The sequence below is a fragment of the Megalobrama amblycephala genome, linkage group LG24, assembly GCF_018812025.1.
Source record: "Megalobrama amblycephala isolate DHTTF-2021 linkage group LG24, ASM1881202v1, whole genome shotgun sequence".
NCBI classification, from domain to species: domain Eukaryota; kingdom Metazoa; phylum Chordata; class Actinopteri; order Cypriniformes; family Xenocyprididae; genus Megalobrama; species Megalobrama amblycephala.
The window spans coordinates 10556240-10578800 of record NC_063067.1 but is presented as its reverse complement, the minus strand read 5'-3'; the positions used below and the strand labels follow the sequence as shown (position 1 = coordinate 10578800).

Below are 22561 nucleotides of genomic sequence, written 5' to 3'. Positions count from 1 at the left end.
TGGTTTTGGCCAGAAAGTTAAGTATTTGTCCAGTTGTGTGATGTGGGTGTGTTGCTGTGTTAAAAGTTTAGAAAAAGTATTTTAAGTATTGCTAAACGCTTGTTAGCAATTGTAAAAAAAAAAAACTATAATAGAGTTGTGTACTTTGTCCACCTCTGGTTTTGGTTAATCATTGTTAGCAGAAGTCAGTTCTGTGAGTTGGGGGTAAAAGGGAGGAATATAAATGATAATTTCTGCATTTCATATAGCAGACAGTTCTTGGCTGATACAACCATCACTTCATGATGAACAAATTCATTTTTCTAACTGGTAAGTAATTGTTGCTCTTACAGAATGTTTTTTAAAAGCATGAATGTTTGAAGGTTTTATATGTCAACATTTTATTTGTATCTCTTTTCAGGCTTTTCTCTGGCATTGTGTCATTTTGGTAAGGTTTTTTATTTTTTTATTTGTTGTTTCATTATTAAATATTATATTCAAGTCATGTTTATATAATAATTATTATTATTAATATTACTTTTTGTGCTGTTATTATATTAATAATAATATTTGTGTAATTAATAATAATAATAATAATAATAATTTTATTTATTTATTTCAGGATTTGCCTCCCAACTGGCATGTTACTTCACAAACTGGGCTCAGTACAGACCTGGCGTTGGCAAGTACATGCCATCTAATGTGGACCCACATCTGTGCACTCATTTAATTTATGCTTTTTCCATTATTAATAAGGAAAATAAATTGACAACCTTTGAATGGAATGATGAAACTCTCTACAAATCTTTCAATGAACTAAAGACAAGGTATGTGCTGTCATCTGATGTTTTCTTTGTGAATATAGTTGTTAATAGAATAGAATATGTTATGTAATGTAGTTTTGAATAGTGATTATTTGTACAGTGAATAATGCTACACATATTTGGCTTGACAGAAACCCCAACTTGAAAACTCTGTTGGCTGTCGGAGGATGGAACTTTGGCTCAGAACAGTAAGAGTCCTGCTCAAACACTGAATAATGAAGGACGTGTGTTGAACAGAAATGTTTATTTCATCTTCATGGAATTTCCCATGACTTTCCATGACTGTAGGTTTAGTATCATAGTTTCCACAAAAGAAAACAGGCAGACCTTTATTCAGTCCTCCATCACATTTCTGAGGAGCCACGGCTTTGATGGTCTGGATCTGGACTGGGAGTATCCCGGTGCCCGTGGAAGTCCTCCAGAAGACAAGCAGAGATTCAATCTGCTGTGTAAGGTACTTCATTATTTACAGATTTGCGTTCTCTCACACAATGGTTTTTAACCCTAAAACAGGCAACGTGTACCACGAGTTACATAGTTTTTATTGTCTTGTTTGGGACATAAGAAAGATTTTTTCATCAAATCCTTTTATCATTTATCATAGTCTGGTCTGTCTTGAGTATGCTGGTCACATGATTTGTTTCAAGTTTTCTGTGATTAATTAGTCAGCCTGACCTAAATCCAACATGGGCACCACTGTTGCAGGACATTCAGATTTTGTGAAAAGTAAATATATATTAATCTTACTTTTTTCAGAAAAAAAATGTAAAACAACTGCTTATATTAATTGTGAGCATTGTTTTAAGATGTTGAAAAAGAAAATTAAGTTATATGTTGCTCATGGTGTTATTTAACGCATTTTGAATTTGAAAAGTATGTACCGATTATGTTGCCTATTTAATGTATAAAAAAGGATTATCCACAGTATTGACAGTGAATGGTGTTTCAAGGTAAACTGGGCTTCCTGTAATGATCATTGCATTATTGTGAATCCCGGGGTGACGAGTCAGAGGTGGTTGTGGGTTGTGGGAGGGCCAGTCGAAATCTCGTTCCAGGACTGAGGCCCCTAGGGAAGACCCTTATAGGCCCTCCAGGCCCTCTATACAGTCCCTCTTCTCAATTTATGTATTCTGAGTTTAAATATGTTTTACCTGATGATATATAAAGTGACATGAAATATTTTTTGCTGATCATTTTCCAGTCTTGCTTGTTTAAGGGTTAAAATCAATCTATGCTCTTTACAACAAGTTAACATGGTTGAATGTTGGAGTAAAAATCAATAAATAATCAGAGGAAGAATGAACATGCATGCATGTCCAAAAGTCCACTGCTTAAATGCTTCTATTTTGCATTTTTCTATTTAAAAATGTGTTACACTTTACAATAAGGTTTTATTTCTTAACATTAGTTTACTACATTAGTTAACATCATGCTAAATTATTTAAAATATTTCAAAATCCTAAAGCTTTTTGTTTATTTCTAGGTTTATATTAGATTTTGAATTGCAGATTTTCAACTTGGATTATAATTTACACTGAGTTAAAAAAGGTCTTAATCCACTGCAAATATGTGACTATAACAGGAACTCTTGGAAGCTTACACGGCAGAGGGTGCTGCCACAGGACGTCCCAGACTCATGCTCACCGCTGCAGTGGCTGCTGGGAAAGGAACGATTGATGCTGCGTATGAAATTGCAGAAATTGCCAAGTATGTCTCATGAAGAGTTTTGTTCACTTTAAATCATGAAATATGATTAAGCTGTGGACAGAATCTCTTAAAATGCCAATCGAATGATCATTTAGTAATGTTTAATGTATAAATGGGCGCTGACTATGAACTCGCTATTTCCCTCTTGTAATGCAGGTATTTGGACTTCATCAGTGTCATGACCTATGACTTCCATGGCTCATGGGAGACTGTCACTGGACACAACAGTCCTCTGTACCGTGGCTCTGGAGACACAGGAGACAATATCTACTTTAATACTGTACAAAGGCCTTATATCCTACTGTAAAACATCTGAAATATAACATAATATATAACATATGTAATGACCTGATCAATATCAGTCTTTTTGTTATTTTGTTTATTTCTGAAATATATGGGTTATTGTATTTTGTTTGATAAAGTGTTTAATGCATATGCAAGAAGATTTATCATTTAATTATTTTTGTGCTGTTCAGATGTGCCTGGTAATTTAACAGTTACGTTTTGTGTTCTCTTTAAAAATGTTTAAGGATGGTTCATTACATAAGAGAAGCTCATTAATCAGTCTGTTAATGTTAGAGATTTAGGGATTTAATGAAGTATCTTGTTGAACTATGTGAAATCCTGCGAGAGGCGAGAACGAAAACGGGAAAAAAAAAAGGAAAAAAAAAAGAACGACGAGAACGCATGAGAGTGAGCACGAGGGCTAGTCTGCTATTAATGTGGGTTTAACGCTTTAAGTTGGACTATAATTGTTTTGTCAGAAACCGCGCTTTCTGCGTGGGAGTTTGTGACTGAGGGAAAGTGAAATGCCACCGGAGTTGTGTGGTTTTGGACTGTGATGCGAGCTTATGCCTGTTAGCCTCTCTGACTAAATTAGCTCGTGGTTTTGCAGTAACATTTTTTCAGACGGTCGCGGGAGTGACCGCATACACATCGTTTGCATGCTGGACGAGGGAAGACAATATCGGGACGAGATTCGCTGGCTGACGCAGATGTTTTCTTCATTGGGGACCGGTTGGCTGTCGATGCTGGACGGACGACGCTGATTAACCCTTGCTGTGCCGCTTGCAAACGGAGTTCGCCTGAGGAGAGAGAGAGAGTTACAATCGCGGTAGGATCCGTGTTTTTTTTCTTCACTCTACACCAGGAGGTATTGTTGCTTTCTTCATTTTATGAGCTCCAACATTAAGCGCGCCAACAAACTAACTTAATGCAGGCCTGCTAAAAGAACTGAAAAATAAGAGTGCACTCAGGTTATCACAGACTTATGACTTTGGGGTTTTTTTCTAATTTGGATTTTATTTTCATATTTGCTTTTTGCTGTTCAACTGTTATGTGAGTTTTGTATAATACAAAAGGAGGAAATTGAGCTATGGCGATCTTGTTGTTTATTCTTTCACCAGCCATTGTATTTGTGTAGCTCAGTGTTTTCTGTGGTAATATTCTATATTTTAAAACCAATAATATTCTTTCAGGTACCCATTGATGAGCAAAGATATAGTGAAAATTATAGTATTCTTAGACAGGGTTATTATACAATGGAATGTCTCTTTCACCATTTTACCAAGCATTAGGGTTAAGAGGGTTCCATACTTTATACGTTGCTGTATAACGTACATGCCTCATCACGAGCATATGGTGAAAAGGGTTACATTTTTGGGGGCTCGTCCGGGATACTAATAGATTTGTAATATCCCTCAGTTCTCACTTATCTAGTCTAAGCACACAAAATGGATGTTGATGAAATTGAAGCTTGGTGTAAAAGGAAGCAAATAGCTCGTGAGAATGCAGTAGTGTTAAGTGGTTTTGATGCCAATGTCACAGATGATATTCTGCTTCAAGCTTTGAGTCTTGTTAAAGCTTTTGGAATTGCTAAAATAGTGGATCGCTGTCTAGATGTAGCTTCCAAAACCCAGTTTGTGCTGATTCAGACATCCACTGATCTTACTAAGCAGACTATACCTGATTGTGTTGGGCTCCCTGGAAAAGCTGGTCCTTGGCCTGTTCATGTGCTCCCTGTTCTCGCGGAAGGTGAAGGTTTTGAAGCCAAGCTGTTGTCCTTTTTGAAGCATGAAGGAAAGACTATTACTGATGTTAAAGACTTGCTTAACCCTTCTCCTCTTGACATGAACACTGCTCTGATAAATGCCATAAGTTCCCTGGTGGACAAATGCAATACTGCACCTGCTGATACTCAAAGCTACAGGAAGCTCCGCATGTTTTCTGGAGTGAGGCCCACCCCCAGTGGGGAAGAAGAGTATGACGCTTGGGCAGAGCAAACTATGCATTTATTGGAGGAATGGCAATGCAGTGACAATGTGAAAAAACAGAGGGTAGTGGAAAGTCTTAAAGGTCCAGCTGCTGACATAGTGAGGTTTCTACGAGCACAGAACCCTTCTGCTACTTCATATGACTACATGCAAGCTCTCGAGACAGCATTTGGAACAACTGAAAGTCCATCTGATCTTCTTATTAGATTCCGACACACACTTCAATGTGAAGGTGAGAAGCTGTCCGCCTATTTGATGAGGCTAGATAAACTGTTACACTGTGTGTTCAGGAAAGGAGGGGTGCAGCTGTTGGAAATGAATCGACTTCGCATTGAGCAGATTGTGAGAGGTGCCTTGCCACAAGACATGATTGCCCTTCGCATTCGCATGACACATAAGCTGCGTGAACCACCTACCTTCAGTGACTTATTGAAAGAGGTCCGAGAGGAAGAGGACATGCTTCAGAGCAGGAATGATGTCAAAAGCCCAGTGGCGTCACTGACTGTTACTCCTGTCCCCAGGACCACTCCTGAAACTAAAGTTGATCCTGAAGTGGAAAAACTCAGAAGAGACATTACTGTCATGAAAGCAGAAATGATTAGCCTTAAAGCTGCTACAGTAACATCCCCGCCAAATACCCAAGGTCCACAATTTGAAATCCCTGCCAAGGTTAGACACAGGAGGAGTGAAACCCTGCAAAGAGCTGGCACTGAGGAAGATAGACCAGGGATATTTTGCTATAGATGTGGGGAGGATGGACATTTCAAAAGGGAATGTGATGGTGAAGAAAATCTCAAGAGGGTTAACAAGCGCCTCATCAAACTGACAAAGAAGTTGGGAAACTACCGCGGGAACCAGTGAAGGAACGGCCTGGCTTCCCTGTGGTGAAAACACGTTCCACCAAGTGCATTAAACCAGACGAGAAAGTGGAGGAGACTATACCTGAGGGCTTAGTGGGGCCAAGTTCTGCTGTACCAGTACAGATTGAAGGCATCTATGCTAAAGCCATACTCGATACTGGTTCTCAAGTGACTTTGCTGTACAGATCCTTCTACAACAGATACTTGACACACCTGCCATTGACACCTATCAGTGCCTTGCAGATTTGGGGCCTCAGTCCTGCTGATTACCCATATGATGGCTATTTGTCACTTAAGCTGGAGTTTTTGGAAGCTGACGTTGGAGTGACTGAGATTATTGATGCCCTTGTGTTGGTGTGTCCTGACCCAGTTGTTAGAGGTGAAGCGTTCATACTCGTTGGCACAAACACACCGACAGTGAGACGACTACTAAAGAGCTGTAAAGAGAGAATAGGAGAGAATTTCGTCAGTAGCATGCACATTCATCCTGCTTTCAAAAGGGCTTTTGAACAGCTGTTAGAATGCCTACCTGATGATGATGACAACCACAAGAGAGGAACTGTGTGGTTCACACAAAGTAAACCTATTACTGTGCGCCCTGGAGGGGTAGCTCGAGTGACAGGTGTGCCAAAGTTTCAATGGATTCCACGTGCTCAAGCCATTCTGGTGGACTCACCTGAAGAACCCGGCGACGATGCAAGGTTTTTAGGAGAGCTTTTGGTCAGACCAGAGTTGCAGGTACCCACTGTTGTAATGGCAAAGAAAATCACTGTGCTGGTCAGGAATGTATCGAAAAAAGAAGTTACATTGACCAGAGGAATGCCTATTGCTCACCTGTTTCCTGTAGATGTGGTGTCCTCGTCTTCTGTAAGCCAAAAGCCTAACACTGAGTCAGCAGGAAAATTGACCCCATCTTCCTTTAATTTCGGAGATTCACCAGTCCCTGAGGAGTGGAAGGAGAGATTGGTGGGCAAAATGATGGAACGACATGAGGTTTTCTCTACCCACGAGTTTGATGTTGGTTGCTGTAAAAGTGCACATCACGCTATCAAAACCACAGAGGACAAACCTTTTCGAGAGAGATCTCGCCGACTGGCGCCTGCTGATCTAGAGGCATTGAGGCAACATCTGTCACAGCTTAAAGATGCTGGGATCATCACGGAATCAAGAAGTCCGTATGCCTCACCTATAGTGGTGGTGAGGAAAAAGACAGGTAAAATAAGGATGTGTGTGGACTTCAGGACCCTAAATCGACGCACTGTTCCAGATCAATACACAGTACCGAGGATCGAAGATGCACTGGTCTGTCTCAACGGAAGCAAGTGGTTTAGTGTGTTAGACCTGAGGAGTGGGTATTATCAGGTGCCAATGAGTGACTCCGATAAAGAGAAGACAGCCTTCATCTGCCCAGCGGGTTTCTACCAATTTGAAAGGATGCCACAAGGAGTGTCAGGGGCTCCAGCAACCTTTCAACGGATCATGGAACAAACTGTTGGAGATATGAACTTGCTTGAAGTCTTGGTATATCTGGATGATCTCATCGTGTTTGGAGCAACACTCCAAGAGCATGAGGACAGGTTGTTAAAGGTGCTGGACCGCTTGAAGGATGAGGGTCTTAAGTTGTCGCTGGATAAGTGCCAGTTTTGTCAACCATCAGTGACTTACGTGGGGCATATTATATCTCAAGACGGAGTGTCTACCGATCCAGAAAAAACTGAAGCAGTAACCACATGGCCCCGACCAAACACTGTGACTGCTTTGCGATCATTTCTTGGCTTCTGTGGATACTATAGGCGCTTTGTGAAAGATTACTCCAAAGTTGCCTATCCGTTGAACCAACTGTTGTCCGGTTACCCACCAGTTGCCAAGAAATCCAAGGGAAAAAAGGATAACCTCTACCTGAACCCATCAGAGCCTTTTGGTAGTAGGTGGGATGACAAGTGTGAGGCAGCCTTTGTAGAGTTGAAGCAGAGACTTACTCAAGCCCCGGTGTTAGCTTTTGCAAACCCTCAGCTTCCCTATGTGTTACATGTGGACGCCAGCCAAGAAGGGCTAGGTGGCGTGTTATACCAGGATCAAGGTGAAGGGTTAAGACCCGTTGCTTTCGTCAGTAGAAGCCTAACCCCATCTGAGCGACATTACCCTGCTCATAAATTAGAGTTTCTGGCTTTGAAGTGGGCGGTAGTGGACAAACTGCATGATTACCTGTATGGGACGAAGTTTGAGGTGAGAACAGACAACAACCCGTTGACCTATGTGCTGACGTCGGCCAAGCTGGATGCCACAGGTCACCGTTGGCTTGCGGCATTGTCCACGTTTGACTTCAGTCTCAAGTACAGGTCAGGAGTTCAAAACATTGATGCAGACGCACTGTCTCGTCGGCCACATCCTACGCTCACTCAAGTATCGGAACGGAAAGACATATCTGCAGCCAGTGTGAGAGCCATGTGTCAGATGGCTGAGGTGAATAAATGTAGAAATCCATGTCCTAGTAGAGCAATTGACCAATTGGGACCCTCTTCACATGCTATCCCGCAGGCCTACTGTAATATGTCTACCTTGAGTGTAAAGGAGATGCCTATTCTGAGTTCAACTGAGCTGTCAAATGCTCAGCAAGAATGTCCTGGCATTGGCGAGATATGGTCAGCTCTCAACAAAGGAGACTTGACACGAGTTGACAAGACAAAGCATCCAACCTGCTCTCTGTTGTTGAGAGAATGGGATCGTTTAAAGATACGGAAAGGAGTCATGTATCGAGTCACAAGTCCTCCTGGAAAACCCCCTCGCTCTCAGCTAGTTTTGCCAGAAAAGTATAGGAAGATGGTAACAACATCTCTGCATGATGACTGTGGTCATTTAGGCCTTGACAAAACCTACGGCCTAATTAAAGATAGATTCTACTGGCCACGGATGAAGTCAGATGTGGAAGACTACTGCAAGTCCTGTATCCGTTGTATAAAGAGAAAGACGCTACCCAAGAAAGCTGCTCCGCTGTCTCATTTGCAAAGCAATGGACCACTGGACCTTGTCTGTATGGACTTTTTGTCCATTGAACCTGATTCAAGCAATACAGAAAATGTACTGGTTATTACTGATCATTACACCCGCTATGCCCAAGCTTTTCCGACGAGAGACCAGAAAGCCTCCACGGTGGCGAAGGTGTTGATAGAGAAGTACTTTGTCCATTATGGATTGCCAAAGAGGATGCACAGTGATCAAGGGAGAGATTTTGAGAGTCGGCTTGTACATGAGGTACTTAGCACACTTGGAATTGAAAAATCAAGAACTACGCCCTACCATCCTCAAGGAGACCCCCAGCCTGAGAGGTTTAATAGGACTTTGTTAAACATGCTCGGGACTCTGGAGCCAAGCAGTAAGAGGAAATGGAGTCAGCACATTGGACACCTTGTCCATGCCTACAACTGCACTTCAAATGAGGCTACTGGGTTTTCGCCCTATTACCTTATGTTCGGGCGTGAGGCAAGGCTCCCAGTGGATCTGTGTTTTGGGACATCCAGCGATGACACACAGCAGGAAACTTACCTAAAGTACGTAACGGAGATGAGAAAGGAGTTAAAAGCTGCCTATGAACTTGCTGAGTCCATTGCTGCCAAGCAGAACGAAGGAAATAAACGGAGGTATGACCAGAAGATTCGGTGTTCACTGCTGTTGCCTGGAGACAGAGTCTTGATAAGGAACCTAGGGTTGCAGGGGAAGCATAAATTAGCAGACCGCTGGGCTTCAAATCCTTATGTGGTGGACAGTCAGATGTCAGACTTACCAGTGTTTCGGTTGAAACCAGAAGATGGGAATGGACCTATCAAAATTCTCCACCGGAATCATATCCTGCCTCTTGGACAAAATGCATGCTTGGATCCAACACCTGCGGTTGACCCTGTACCTGGTGTGAGAGTCTTTCGAAAGAAACGAAAGAGACTTCATAAACTTCGAAACTGTGTGTCAGAGAGAAGCAAGGTTTCATCTGAGACATCAGAGAACAAAGACAAAGAAGAAAAACCAGATAATTGTCATGGGAAAGAGTACACAGATTCTGAGGATGAAGGAAGTGAGATGTGCTATGACTTATCTGCCCAAGCTAACAGGACTGGAGTAGAAGGAAAGTCAGAACCATTTAGCTTGGACCTGGATATGGCGTGGGATGAGGTGACTGAACGTCAAGAGGTGACACAGCCAGAAGCAATCCAAGAGGTTACAGAGGAAACAGTAACAGACAAAGGAGGGTCTCAACCAGAGTCTGCTGAGATGATAAGTCGAGAAACAGGGACACATGAAACAGGTGAAATGAGGGAAAAGTCTCCAAGAAATGAAGTTGTTAATGAGGAAACTCAAATGTTACCAGATGGTACAAAGCCTGAGACTCTGACTAGCAGAACTCAGAGAGTCAGAAGAGCTCCATCCATATTAACATATGACACACTAGGAAATCCAAGTGTCATAAAAGCTCCTATTACTACGAGATATGTCTCTTGCCTTTATAAGTGGATAAGTGCCCAGTGATCTTTTAGGTGTAAGTCACTTAAGATTACACTCACTAATAGGTTGTGTCTACATTGCTGAAGCACTAAGTCATGAGGGCATGTCTTATATTGGTGGGGGGAGAGTGTAATGACCTGATCAATATCAGTCTTTTTGTTATTTTGTTTATTTCTGAAATATATGGGTTATTGTATTTTGTTTGATAAAGTGTTTAATGCATATGCAAGAAGATTTATCATTTAATTATTTTTGTGCTGTTCAGATGTGCCTGGTAATTTAACAGTTACGTTTTGTGTTCTCTTTAAAAATGTTTAAGGATGGTTCATTACATAAGAGAAGCTCATTAATCAGTCTGTTAATGTTAGAGATTTAGGGATTTAATGAAGTATCTTGTTGAACTATGTGAAATCCTGCGAGAGGCGAGAACGAAAACGGGAAAAAAAAAGGAAAAAAAAGAACGACGAGAACGCACGAGAGTGAGCACGAGGGCTAGTCTGCTATTAATGTGGGTTTAACGCTTTAAGTTGGACTATAATTGTTTTGTCAGAAACCGCGCTTTCTGCGTGGGAGTTTGTGACTGAGGGAAAGTGAAATGCCACCGGAGTTGTGTGGTTTTGGACTGTGATGCGAGCTTATGCCTGTTAGCCTCTCTGACTAAATTAGCTCGTGGTTTTGCAGTAACATTTTTTCAGACGGTCGCGGGAGTGACCGCATACACATCGTTTGCATGCTGGACGAGGGAAGACAATATCGGGACGAGATTCGCTGGCTGACGCAGATGTTTTCTTCATTGGGGACCGGTTGGCTGTCGATGCTGGACGGACGACGCTGATTAACCCTTGCTGTGCCGCTTGCAAACGGAGTTCGCCTGAGGAGAGAGAGAGAGTTACAATCGCGGTAGGATCCGTGTTTTTTTTCTTCACTCTACACCAGGAGGTATTGTTGCTTTCTTCATTTTATGAGCTCCAACATTAAGCGCGCCAACAAACTAACTTAATGCAGGCCTGCTAAAAGAACTGAAAAATAAGAGTGCACTCAGGTTATCACAGACTTATGACTTTGGGGTTTTTTTCTAATTTGGATTTTATTTTCATATTTGCTTTTTGCTGTTCAACTGTTATGTGAGTTTTGTATAATACAAAAGGAGGAAATTGAGCTATGGCGATCTTGTTGTTTATTCTTTCACCAGCCATTGTATTTGTGTAGCTCAGTGTTTTCTGTGGTAATATTCTATATTTTAAAACCAATAATATTCTTTCAGGTACCCATTGATGAGCAAAGATATAGTGAAAATTATAGTATTCTTAGACAGGGTTATTATACAATGGAATGTCTCTTTCACCATTTTACCAAGCATTAGGGTTAAGAGGGTTCCATACTTTATACGTTGCTGTATAACGTACATGCCTCATCACGAGCATATGGTGAAAAGGGTTACATTTTTGGGGGCTCGTCCGGGATACTAATAGATTTGTAATATCCCTCAGTTCTCACTTATCTAGTCTAAGCACACAAAATGGATGTTGATGAAATTGAAGCTTGGTGTAAAAGGAAGCAAATAGCTCGTGAGAATGCAGTAGTGTTAAGTGGTTTTGATGCCAATGTCACAGATGATATTCTGCTTCAAGCTTTGAGTCTTGTTAAAGCTTTTGGAATTGCTAAAATAGTGGATCGCTGTCTAGATGTAGCTTCCAAAACCCAGTTTGTGCTGATTCAGACATCCACTGATCTTACTAAGCAGACTATACCTGATTGTGTTGGGCTCCCTGGAAAAGCTGGTCCTTGGCCTGTTCATGTGCTCCCTGTTCTCGCGGAAGGTGAAGGTTTTGAAGCCAAGCTGTTGTCCTTTTTGAAGCATGAAGGAAAGACTATTACTGATGTTAAAGACTTGCTTAACCCTTCTCCTCTTGACATGAACACTGCTCTGATAAATGCCATAAGTTCCCTGGTGGACAAATGCAATACTGCACCTGCTGATACTCAAAGCTACAGGAAGCTCCGCATGTTTTCTGGAGTGAGGCCCACCCCCAGTGGGGAAGAAGAGTATGACGCTTGGGCAGAGCAAACTATGCATTTATTGGAGGAATGGCAATGCAGTGACAATGTGAAAAAACAGAGGGTAGTGGAAAGTCTTAAAGGTCCAGCTGCTGACATAGTGAGGTTTCTACGAGCACAGAACCCTTCTGCTACTTCATATGACTACATGCAAGCTCTCGAGACAGCATTTGGAACAACTGAAAGTCCATCTGATCTTCTTATTAGATTCCGACACACACTTCAATGTGAAGGTGAGAAGCTGTCCGCCTATTTGATGAGGCTAGATAAACTGTTACACTGTGTGTTCAGGAAAGGAGGGGTGCAGCTGTTGGAAATGAATCGACTTCGCATTGAGCAGATTGTGAGAGGTGCCTTGCCACAAGACATGATTGCCCTTCGCATTCGCATGACACATAAGCTGCGTGAACCACCTACCTTCAGTGACTTATTGAAAGAGGTCCGAGAGGAAGAGGACATGCTTCAGAGCAGGAATGATGTCAAAAGCCCAGTGGCGTCACTGACTGTTACTCCTGTCCCCAGGACCACTCCTGAAACTAAAGTTGATCCTGAAGTGGAAAAACTCAGAAGAGACATTACTGTCATGAAAGCAGAAATGATTAGCCTTAAAGCTGCTACAGTAACATCCCCGCCAAATACCCAAGGTCCACAATTTGAAATCCCTGCCAAGGTTAGACACAGGAGGAGTGAAACCCTGCAAAGAGCTGGCACTGAGGAAGATAGACCAGGGATATTTTGCTATAGATGTGGGGAGGATGGACATTTCAAAAGGGAATGTGATGGTGAAGAAAATCTCAAGAGGGTTAACAAGCGCCTCATCAAACTGACAAAGAAGTTGGGAAACTACCGCGGGAACCAGTGAAGGAACGGCCTGGCTTCCCTGTGGTGAAAACACGTTCCACCAAGTGCATTAAACCAGACGAGAAAGTGGAGGAGACTATACCTGAGGGCTTAGTGGGGCCAAGTTCTGCTGTACCAGTACAGATTGAAGGCATCTATGCTAAAGCCATACTCGATACTGGTTCTCAAGTGACTTTGCTGTACAGATCCTTCTACAACAGATACTTGACACACCTGCCATTGACACCTATCAGTGCCTTGCAGATTTGGGGCCTCAGTCCTGCTGATTACCCATATGATGGCTATTTGTCACTTAAGCTGGAGTTTTTGGAAGCTGACGTTGGAGTGACTGAGATTATTGATGCCCTTGTGTTGGTGTGTCCTGACCCAGTTGTTAGAGGTGAAGCGTTCATACTCGTTGGCACAAACACACCGACAGTGAGACGACTACTAAAGAGCTGTAAAGAGAGAATAGGAGAGAATTTCGTCAGTAGCATGCACATTCATCCTGCTTTCAAAAGGGCTTTTGAACAGCTGTTAGAATGCCTACCTGATGATGATGACAACCACAAGAGAGGAACTGTGTGGTTCACACAAAGTAAACCTATTACTGTGCGCCCTGGAGGGGTAGCTCGAGTGACAGGTGTGCCAAAGTTTCAATGGATTCCACGTGCTCAAGCCATTCTGGTGGACTCACCTGAAGAACCCGGCGACGATGCAAGGTTTTTAGGAGAGCTTTTGGTCAGACCAGAGTTGCAGGTACCCACTGTTGTAATGGCAAAGAAAATCACTGTGCTGGTCAGGAATGTATCGAAAAAAGAAGTTACATTGACCAGAGGAATGCCTATTGCTCACCTGTTTCCTGTAGATGTGGTGTCCTCGTCTTCTGTAAGCCAAAAGCCTAACACTGAGTCAGCAGGAAAATTGACCCCATCTTCCTTTAATTTCGGAGATTCACCAGTCCCTGAGGAGTGGAAGGAGAGATTGGTGGGCAAAATGATGGAACGACATGAGGTTTTCTCTACCCACGAGTTTGATGTTGGTTGCTGTAAAAGTGCACATCACGCTATCAAAACCACAGAGGACAAACCTTTTCGAGAGAGATCTCGCCGACTGGCGCCTGCTGATCTAGAGGCATTGAGGCAACATCTGTCACAGCTTAAAGATGCTGGGATCATCACGGAATCAAGAAGTCCGTATGCCTCACCTATAGTGGTGGTGAGGAAAAAGACAGGTAAAATAAGGATGTGTGTGGACTTCAGGACCCTAAATCGACGCACTGTTCCAGATCAATACACAGTACCGAGGATCGAAGATGCACTGGTCTGTCTCAACGGAAGCAAGTGGTTTAGTGTGTTAGACCTGAGGAGTGGGTATTATCAGGTGCCAATGAGTGACTCCGATAAAGAGAAGACAGCCTTCATCTGCCCAGCGGGTTTCTACCAATTTGAAAGGATGCCACAAGGAGTGTCAGGGGCTCCAGCAACCTTTCAACGGATCATGGAACAAACTGTTGGAGATATGAACTTGCTTGAAGTCTTGGTATATCTGGATGATCTCATCGTGTTTGGAGCAACACTCCAAGAGCATGAGGACAGGTTGTTAAAGGTGCTGGACCGCTTGAAGGATGAGGGTCTTAAGTTGTCGCTGGATAAGTGCCAGTTTTGTCAACCATCAGTGACTTACGTGGGGCATATTATATCTCAAGACGGAGTGTCTACCGATCCAGAAAAAACTGAAGCAGTAACCACATGGCCCCGACCAAACACTGTGACTGCTTTGCGATCATTTCTTGGCTTCTGTGGATACTATAGGCGCTTTGTGAAAGATTACTCCAAAGTTGCCTATCCGTTGAACCAACTGTTGTCCGGTTACCCACCAGTTGCCAAGAAATCCAAGGGAAAAAAGGATAACCTCTACCTGAACCCATCAGAGCCTTTTGGTAGTAGGTGGGATGACAAGTGTGAGGCAGCCTTTGTAGAGTTGAAGCAGAGACTTACTCAAGCCCCGGTGTTAGCTTTTGCAAACCCTCAGCTTCCCTATGTGTTACATGTGGACGCCAGCCAAGAAGGGCTAGGTGGCGTGTTATACCAGGATCAAGGTGAAGGGTTAAGACCCGTTGCTTTCGTCAGTAGAAGCCTAACCCCATCTGAGCGACATTACCCTGCTCATAAATTAGAGTTTCTGGCTTTGAAGTGGGCGGTAGTGGACAAACTGCATGATTACCTGTATGGGACGAAGTTTGAGGTGAGAACAGACAACAACCCGTTGACCTATGTGCTGACGTCGGCCAAGCTGGATGCCACAGGTCACCGTTGGCTTGCGGCATTGTCCACGTTTGACTTCAGTCTCAAGTACAGGTCAGGAGTTCAAAACATTGATGCAGACGCACTGTCTCGTCGGCCACATCCTACGCTCACTCAAGTATCGGAACGGAAAGACATATCTGCAGCCAGTGTGAGAGCCATGTGTCAGATGGCTGAGGTGAATAAATGTAGAAATCCATGTCCTAGTAGAGCAATTGACCAATTGGGACCCTCTTCACATGCTATCCCGCAGGCCTACTGTAATATGTCTACCTTGAGTGTAAAGGAGATGCCTATTCTGAGTTCAACTGAGCTGTCAAATGCTCAGCAAGAATGTCCTGGCATTGGCGAGATATGGTCAGCTCTCAACAAAGGAGACTTGACACGAGTTGACAAGACAAAGCATCCAACCTGCTCTCTGTTGTTGAGAGAATGGGATCGTTTAAAGATACGGAAAGGAGTCATGTATCGAGTCACAAGTCCTCCTGGAAAACCCCCTCGCTCTCAGCTAGTTTTGCCAGAAAAGTATAGGAAGATGGTAACAACATCTCTGCATGATGACTGTGGTCATTTAGGCCTTGACAAAACCTACGGCCTAATTAAAGATAGATTCTACTGGCCACGGATGAAGTCAGATGTGGAAGACTACTGCAAGTCCTGTATCCGTTGTATAAAGAGAAAGACGCTACCCAAGAAAGCTGCTCCGCTGTCTCATTTGCAAAGCAATGGACCACTGGACCTTGTCTGTATGGACTTTTTGTCCATTGAACCTGATTCAAGCAATACAGAAAATGTACTGGTTATTACTGATCATTACACCCGCTATGCCCAAGCTTTTCCGACGAGAGACCAGAAAGCCTCCACGGTGGCGAAGGTGTTGATAGAGAAGTACTTTGTCCATTATGGATTGCCAAAGAGGATGCACAGTGATCAAGGGAGAGATTTTGAGAGTCGGCTTGTACATGAGGTACTTAGCACACTTGGAATTGAAAAATCAAGAACTACGCCCTACCATCCTCAAGGAGACCCCCAGCCTGAGAGGTTTAATAGGACTTTGTTAAACATGCTCGGGACTCTGGAGCCAAGCAGTAAGAGGAAATGGAGTCAGCACATTGGACACCTTGTCCATGCCTACAACTGCACTTCAAATGAGGCTACTGGGTTTTCGCCCTATTACCTTATGTTCGGGCGTGAGGCAAGGCTCCCAGTGGATCTGTGTTTTGGGACATCCAGCGATGACACACAGCAGGAAACTTACCTAAAGTACGTAACGGAGATGAGAAAGGAGTTAAAAGCTGCCTATGAACTTGCTGAGTCCATTGCTGCCAAGCAGAACGAAGGAAATAAACGGAGGTATGACCAGAAGATTCGGTGTTCACTGCTGTTGCCTGGAGACAGAGTCTTGATAAGGAACCTAGGGTTGCAGGGGAAGCATAAATTAGCAGACCGCTGGGCTTCAAATCCTTATGTGGTGGACAGTCAGATGTCAGACTTACCAGTGTTTCGGTTGAAACCAGAAGATGGGAATGGACCTATCAAAATTCTCCACCGGAATCATATCCTGCCTCTTGGACAAAATGCATGCTTGGATCCAACACCTGCGGTTGACCCTGTACCTGGTGTGAGAGTCTTTCGAAAGAAACGAAAGAGACTTCATAAACTTCGAAACTGTGTGTCAGAGAGAAGCAAGGTTTCATCTGAGACATCAGAGAACAAAGACAAAGAAGAAAAACCAGATAATTGTCATGGGAAAGAGTACACAGATTCTGAGGATGAAGGAAGTGAGATGTGCTATGACTTATCTGCCCAAGCTAACAGGACTGGAGTAGAAGGAAAGTCAGAACCATTTAGCTTGGACCTGGATATGGCGTGGGATGAGGTGACTGAACGTCAAGAGGTGACACAGCCAGAAGCAATCCAAGAGGTTACAGAGGAAACAGTAACAGACAAAGGAGGGTCTCAACCAGAGTCTGCTGAGATGATAAGTCGAGAAACAGGGACACATGAAACAGGTGAAATGAGGGAAAAGTCTCCAAGAAATGAAGTTGTTAATGAGGAAACTCAAATGTTACCAGATGGTACAAAGCCTGAGACTCTGACTAGCAGAACTCAGAGAGTCAGAAGAGCTCCATCCATATTAACATATGACACACTAGGAAATCCAAGTGTCATAAAAGCTCCTATTACGAGATATGTCTCTTGCCTTTATAAGTGGATAAGTGCCCAGTGATCTTTTAGGTGTAAGTCACTTAAGATTACACTCACTAATAGGTTGTGTCTACATTGCTGAAGCACTAAGTCATGAGGGCATGTCTTATATTGGTGGGGGGAGAGTGTAATGACCTGATCAATATCAGTCTTTTTGTTATTTTGTTTATTTCTGAAATATATGGGTTATTGTATTTTGTTTGATAAAGTGTTTAATGCATATGCAAGAAGATTTATCATTTAATTATTTTTGTGCTGTTCAGATGTGCCTGGTAATTTAACAGTTACGTTTTGTGTTCTCTTTAAAAATGTTTAAGGATGGTTCATTACATAAGAGAAGCTCATTAATCAGTCTGTTAATGTTAGAGATTTAGGGATTTAATGAAGTATCTTGTTGAACTATGTGAAATCCTGCGAGAGGCGAGAACGAAAACGGGAAAAAAAAAGGAAAAAAAAGAACGACGAGAACGCACGAGAGTGAGCACGAGGGCTAGTCTGCTATTAATGTGGGTTTAACGCTTTAAGTTGGACTATAATTGTTTTGTCAGAAACCGCGCTTTCTGCGTGGGAGTTTGTGACTGAGGGAAAGTGAAATGCCACCGGAGTTGTGTGGTTTTGGACTGTGATGCGAGCTTATGCCTGTTAGCCTCTCTGACTAAATTAGCTCGTGGTTTTGCAGTAACATTTTTTCAGACGGTCGCGGGAGTGACCGCATACACATCGTTTGCATGCTGGACGAGGGAAGACAATATCGGGACGAGATTCGCTGGCTGACGCAGATGTTTTCTTCATTGGGGACCGGTTGGCTGTCGATGCTGGACGGACGACGCTGATTAACCCTTGCTGTGCCGCTTGCAAACGGAGTTCGCCTGAGGAGAGAGAGAGAGTTACAATCGCGGTAGGATCCGTGTTTTTTTTCTTCACTCTACACCAGGAGGTATTGTTGCTTTCTTCATTTTATGAGCTCCAACATTAAGCGCGCCAACAAACTAACTTAATGCAGGCCTGCTAAAAGAACTGAAAAATAAGAGTGCACTCAGGTTATCACAGACTTATGACTTTGGGGTTTTTTTCTAATTTGGATTTTATTTTCATATTTGCTTTTTGCTGTTCAACTGTTATGTGAGTTTTGTATAAGACACAGGAGGAAATTGAGCTATGGCGATCTTGTTGTTTATTCTTTCACCAGCCATTGTATTTGTGTAGCTCAGTGTTTTCTGTGGTAATATTCTATATTTTAAAACCAATAATATTCTTTCAGGTACCCATTGATGAGCAAAGATATAGTGAAAATTATAGTATTCTTAGACAGGGTTATTATACAATGGAATGTCTCTTTCACCATTTTACCAAGCATTAGGGTTAAGAGGGTTCCATACTTTATACGTTGCTGTATAACGTACATGCCTCATCACGAGCATATGGTGAAAAGGGTTACACATATAATTGATTTGTGAATGATACTATGAGTAATTGCAAATAACAAGCAGCTGACAACATGCAACAGGAAATAACTGATTCATCATGATAATGCAGGATTTTGCAATGAAATACTGGAGAGATCAGGGCACTCCTGTGGAAAAGCTGAGGATGGGGTTTGCAACATATGGAAGAACGTTTCGCCTGGAGTCTGGAGCCAGTGGAGTCAGAGCTCCAACTAGTGGACCTGCCTCAGCTGGACCTTTCACCAGAGAGGCCGGATTCTGGTCCTATTATGAGGTCTTATCTTCAATCCAACACTTAGAACTTACATTATAGCACAATATTTAATTGTGAAAAATAAAATCAGAAGAGTTATGGATTGATTATCTCCCATCAGATCTGTACTTTCCTTCAAGGAACCACCGTGCAATGGATTGATGATCAGAAAGTTCCTTATGCAAACAAGGGACAGGAATGGGTGGGATTTGACAACAAGGAAAGCTTTACGACTAAGGTGAATATGTCATACAGGCTGGAAAATACATACAATTTAATGCAGTTCTCATGTTCTCAATAACTAGATCTGGTCTGCTACAGGTGAACTACCTGAAGAAGAACAAGTTTGGAGGAGCTTTCGTCTGGGCTCTGGATCTTGATGACTTCACAGGACAGTTCTGTGGGCAGGGCAACTACCCTCTTATTAGGCATCTCCACTCACTTCTTAATACTGGTACATTTCAAGCCTATTTCTGCCACATAAGAAAAAAACATGCTTTGGTACATCATAATTATCACATGAAAAGTCAAAATTATGAGATGCTAATTTATAATTATGAGATAAACAGTCAAAATTATGACATAAATGGGAAAAGGTTGGACATTGATCATTACTGTACATTATCCCTTTATTGCATGGCTACTCCCCAAATAAATAAATATACGGGCATGAAAAATTGATTCAAGTTGAAATTTGACGAAGCCAAATATTAGGAAATATCAGACCGCTGGATGCCGTGATTGACCAATCAGAATCAAGTATTCCAGGGAGCCATGTAATAAACCAGATTAATAATTGGAAAACGAGATAAAATATCAAATTCCAATTTCCTCCTCCAGAGTCTCTCCCTCCAAATACAACACATGTGCCCTATGAGACCACAACAACAGCATCCACTGCTCAATCTACTAGACCTCATGTTGTACCGACAGCTCCCTCAGGAGCAGTGTTCTGTAATGGCAGACCAGACGGACTTTATGCAAATCCAGCTGACCCAATGACCTTCATTCATTGTACTAATGGCAGAACCATTGTACAGAGATGCCCTGCAGGGACCGTCTTCAATCCCAACTGCTTGTGCTGCGACTGGCCTCAATCTACTAGACCTCATGTTGTACCGACAGCTCCCTCAGGAGCAGAGTTCTGTAAAGGCAGACAAGAGGGAATTTATGCAAACCCAGCTGACCCAGTGACCTTCATTCAGTGTGCTAATGGCAGAACCTTTGTACAGAGATGCCCTGCAAGGACCGTCTTCAATCCCGACTGCTTGTGCTGCGACTGGCCTAAGAATTAACCTCACATTATCACTCTTTCACTCCTAAAAGGGAAATTTTGAAGTACTAGTATTTAGGGCCACTAGTGGCGCAATAATTTCACACTTTACCTTTAAGTTTGTGTTAATGTCTTCAAATTTAACATGGACAGCCAATGATATAATATTACTTTTGCAAACTATTTTGTTGGGTCTTTGTGCTCCCTTTTAGTTTAACTTGTTTGATTAAAACTAGCATGATTAAAAAAGCACTAATTGTTCACTTATTTTACATTTAGAGTGTGTTGCATACTTATAATTATTCATTCATCAGGGACCCGATGTCACACAGAGTCTCACGCCGGCAGGGTCCCGGGTCTCACGGTTACAAACTCGCCAGTCTGATTTTTTAAAGGGGGGGGGGGGCGTGACCAAAAAAGTTTGAGAACCACTGGTTTAGTCATTTCCATACAACTTGCAAAGTCATTGATCAAGTTCAGAAAGTCTCAGATGATGTGCCTACTGCTGTCTTCATTCGTGAGCATTCAGTTTGACCTATGCTGGACACAGATTTGCAGTAACATCAGCCTCTACATAATCTACTAGTCATAATGATTTCAAAAGAGCCCAGTATAAATCAAATATAAAGTTTTACTTGTCAGGTAACAATGTATCATGCCAATTACATAATTAAACAATGAGAATCCAATTCAGAAATTATAAATACATAACATCAATTGCTCCAAGATGAATCTCCCAGATAGCAAGCAATGATCAAAATAATGTTAAATCAATGTTAATGTGTCAACGTTAACCGTATTGATTCAATATCACTTTTGCACCCACAATTAATATTGAAAAAATTTTGAAATTTCAACCAAAAAATAAAAAAATCAATGGTAATGTTACAATGTGATGTTGGTTCAACATCATGCTTGCACTCTCAGAAAATTAAACACAACTACAACTGGCTTAAAGCTACACAGCCTGAAATCACAATAAATCTCTCAAGATCACTTTGGTAAACACTGTTACATAGACCACAAACTCACACAAAAAGCTAAGAGTCAATCTGCCCAACTAAAGGAAACACAAAATGGTGACCAAACATTTTCAATAAAACATCAACATCTAAACCTCTGTTAATTCTCAAAAAGAACTTCTGCTGAGATCTTGAGAGATTTATTGTCTTCTTTTATTTTCAGTTGATTTCAGGCTGTGTAGCTTTTAAGTCAGTTGTAGTTGTGCAAGCATGATGTTGAACCAACATCACATTGTAACATTGATTTAACGCTATTACCATTGATTGTTTGTTGAAATGTCAAAATTTTTTCAACATTAATTGCGGGTACAAAAGTGATATTGATTCAACGCCGTTAACGTTGACATTAACATTGATTTAACATTATTTTGATCATTGCTTGCTATCTGGGTCTAAGAATGAGAGATGAATACCTGACATCTGAGAGACACACAGCAGTGTTTTGCATGCAGAGGTCCAGAGACTCACACAGCACTGAGTGGGGGTTTTCTGGTTGCAGAATCCCAGTTTTGCCTGTTTTAGACTGTTTGACCACTTTAATACTTTAATCCCTTTAATACTTTCACTTTCACTTTCCCTTTTCAATCTTTCTCATAATGTGAGACCATTTTACCAATTGCACTGAGACATTTAAAATTATACCAAACATGAAAGGGAAAAAGCAATAGATGCACAAGATACAGTACATCGTATGTGGTATATAAACATTCTTAGTGAACTTTCAGCCAGAGAGATAAGAAATGGAGAGGGGGGTTTATGATGGGAGAGCAGAGAAGATTGGACAAATTTCTATGTCCTTCATCTTTTTTTCAGATTCGCAATTTTATTGTTTTGTTGCGTGGTGTCTGTTTTTTGTGAGAGCTTCTCATTTCATAAAAATAATCAATGAACAACATTTACAGTCATTTTCAGTCAGACCATTTCAGTGCAAAAAATAACTAAGAATTCAAAGTAACATTCTAACAACCAAAAACAATAACTGTGCTGAGCTGCAGCTTTGTGATGCAAGTGATATCCAG

At 42.0% G+C, this 22561-nt stretch overlaps 1 protein-coding gene across 1 annotated transcript; it reads left to right on the top strand.

The window, feature by feature from the left end:
• The first annotated feature begins 269 nt into the window (after positions 1 to 269).
• Positions 270 to 20772, top strand: LOC125259636 (acidic mammalian chitinase-like). The gene is made up of 11 exons (XM_048177429.1): positions 270 to 309; positions 401 to 427; positions 602 to 806; positions 935 to 991; positions 1092 to 1257; positions 2386 to 2510; positions 2667 to 2790; positions 19086 to 19268; positions 19369 to 19485; positions 19569 to 19701; positions 20088 to 20772. Exons 1-11 carry the CDS (start codon positions 282 to 284, stop codon positions 20540 to 20542), a joined length of 1620 nt encoding a protein of 539 aa, XP_048033386.1. The 5' UTR covers positions 270 to 281; the 3' UTR covers positions 20543 to 20772.
• The last annotated feature ends 1789 nt before the right edge of the window (positions 20773 to 22561 follow it).

What these genes read in the sequence shown, in the direction of transcription:
- LOC125259636 (XM_048177429.1), top strand. Translation starts at nt 282, where the DNA reads ATGATGAACAAATTCATTTTTCTAACTG. An exon ending in CAAATTCATTTTTCTAACTG is followed by an intron (nt 310 to 400) that starts GTAAGTAATTGT and finishes ATCTCTTTTCAG; the next exon opens with GCTTTTCTCTGGCATTGTGT. An exon ending in TCTGGCATTGTGTCATTTTG is followed by an intron (nt 428 to 601) that starts GTAAGGTTTTTT and finishes TATTTATTTCAG; the next exon opens with GATTTGCCTCCCAACTGGCA.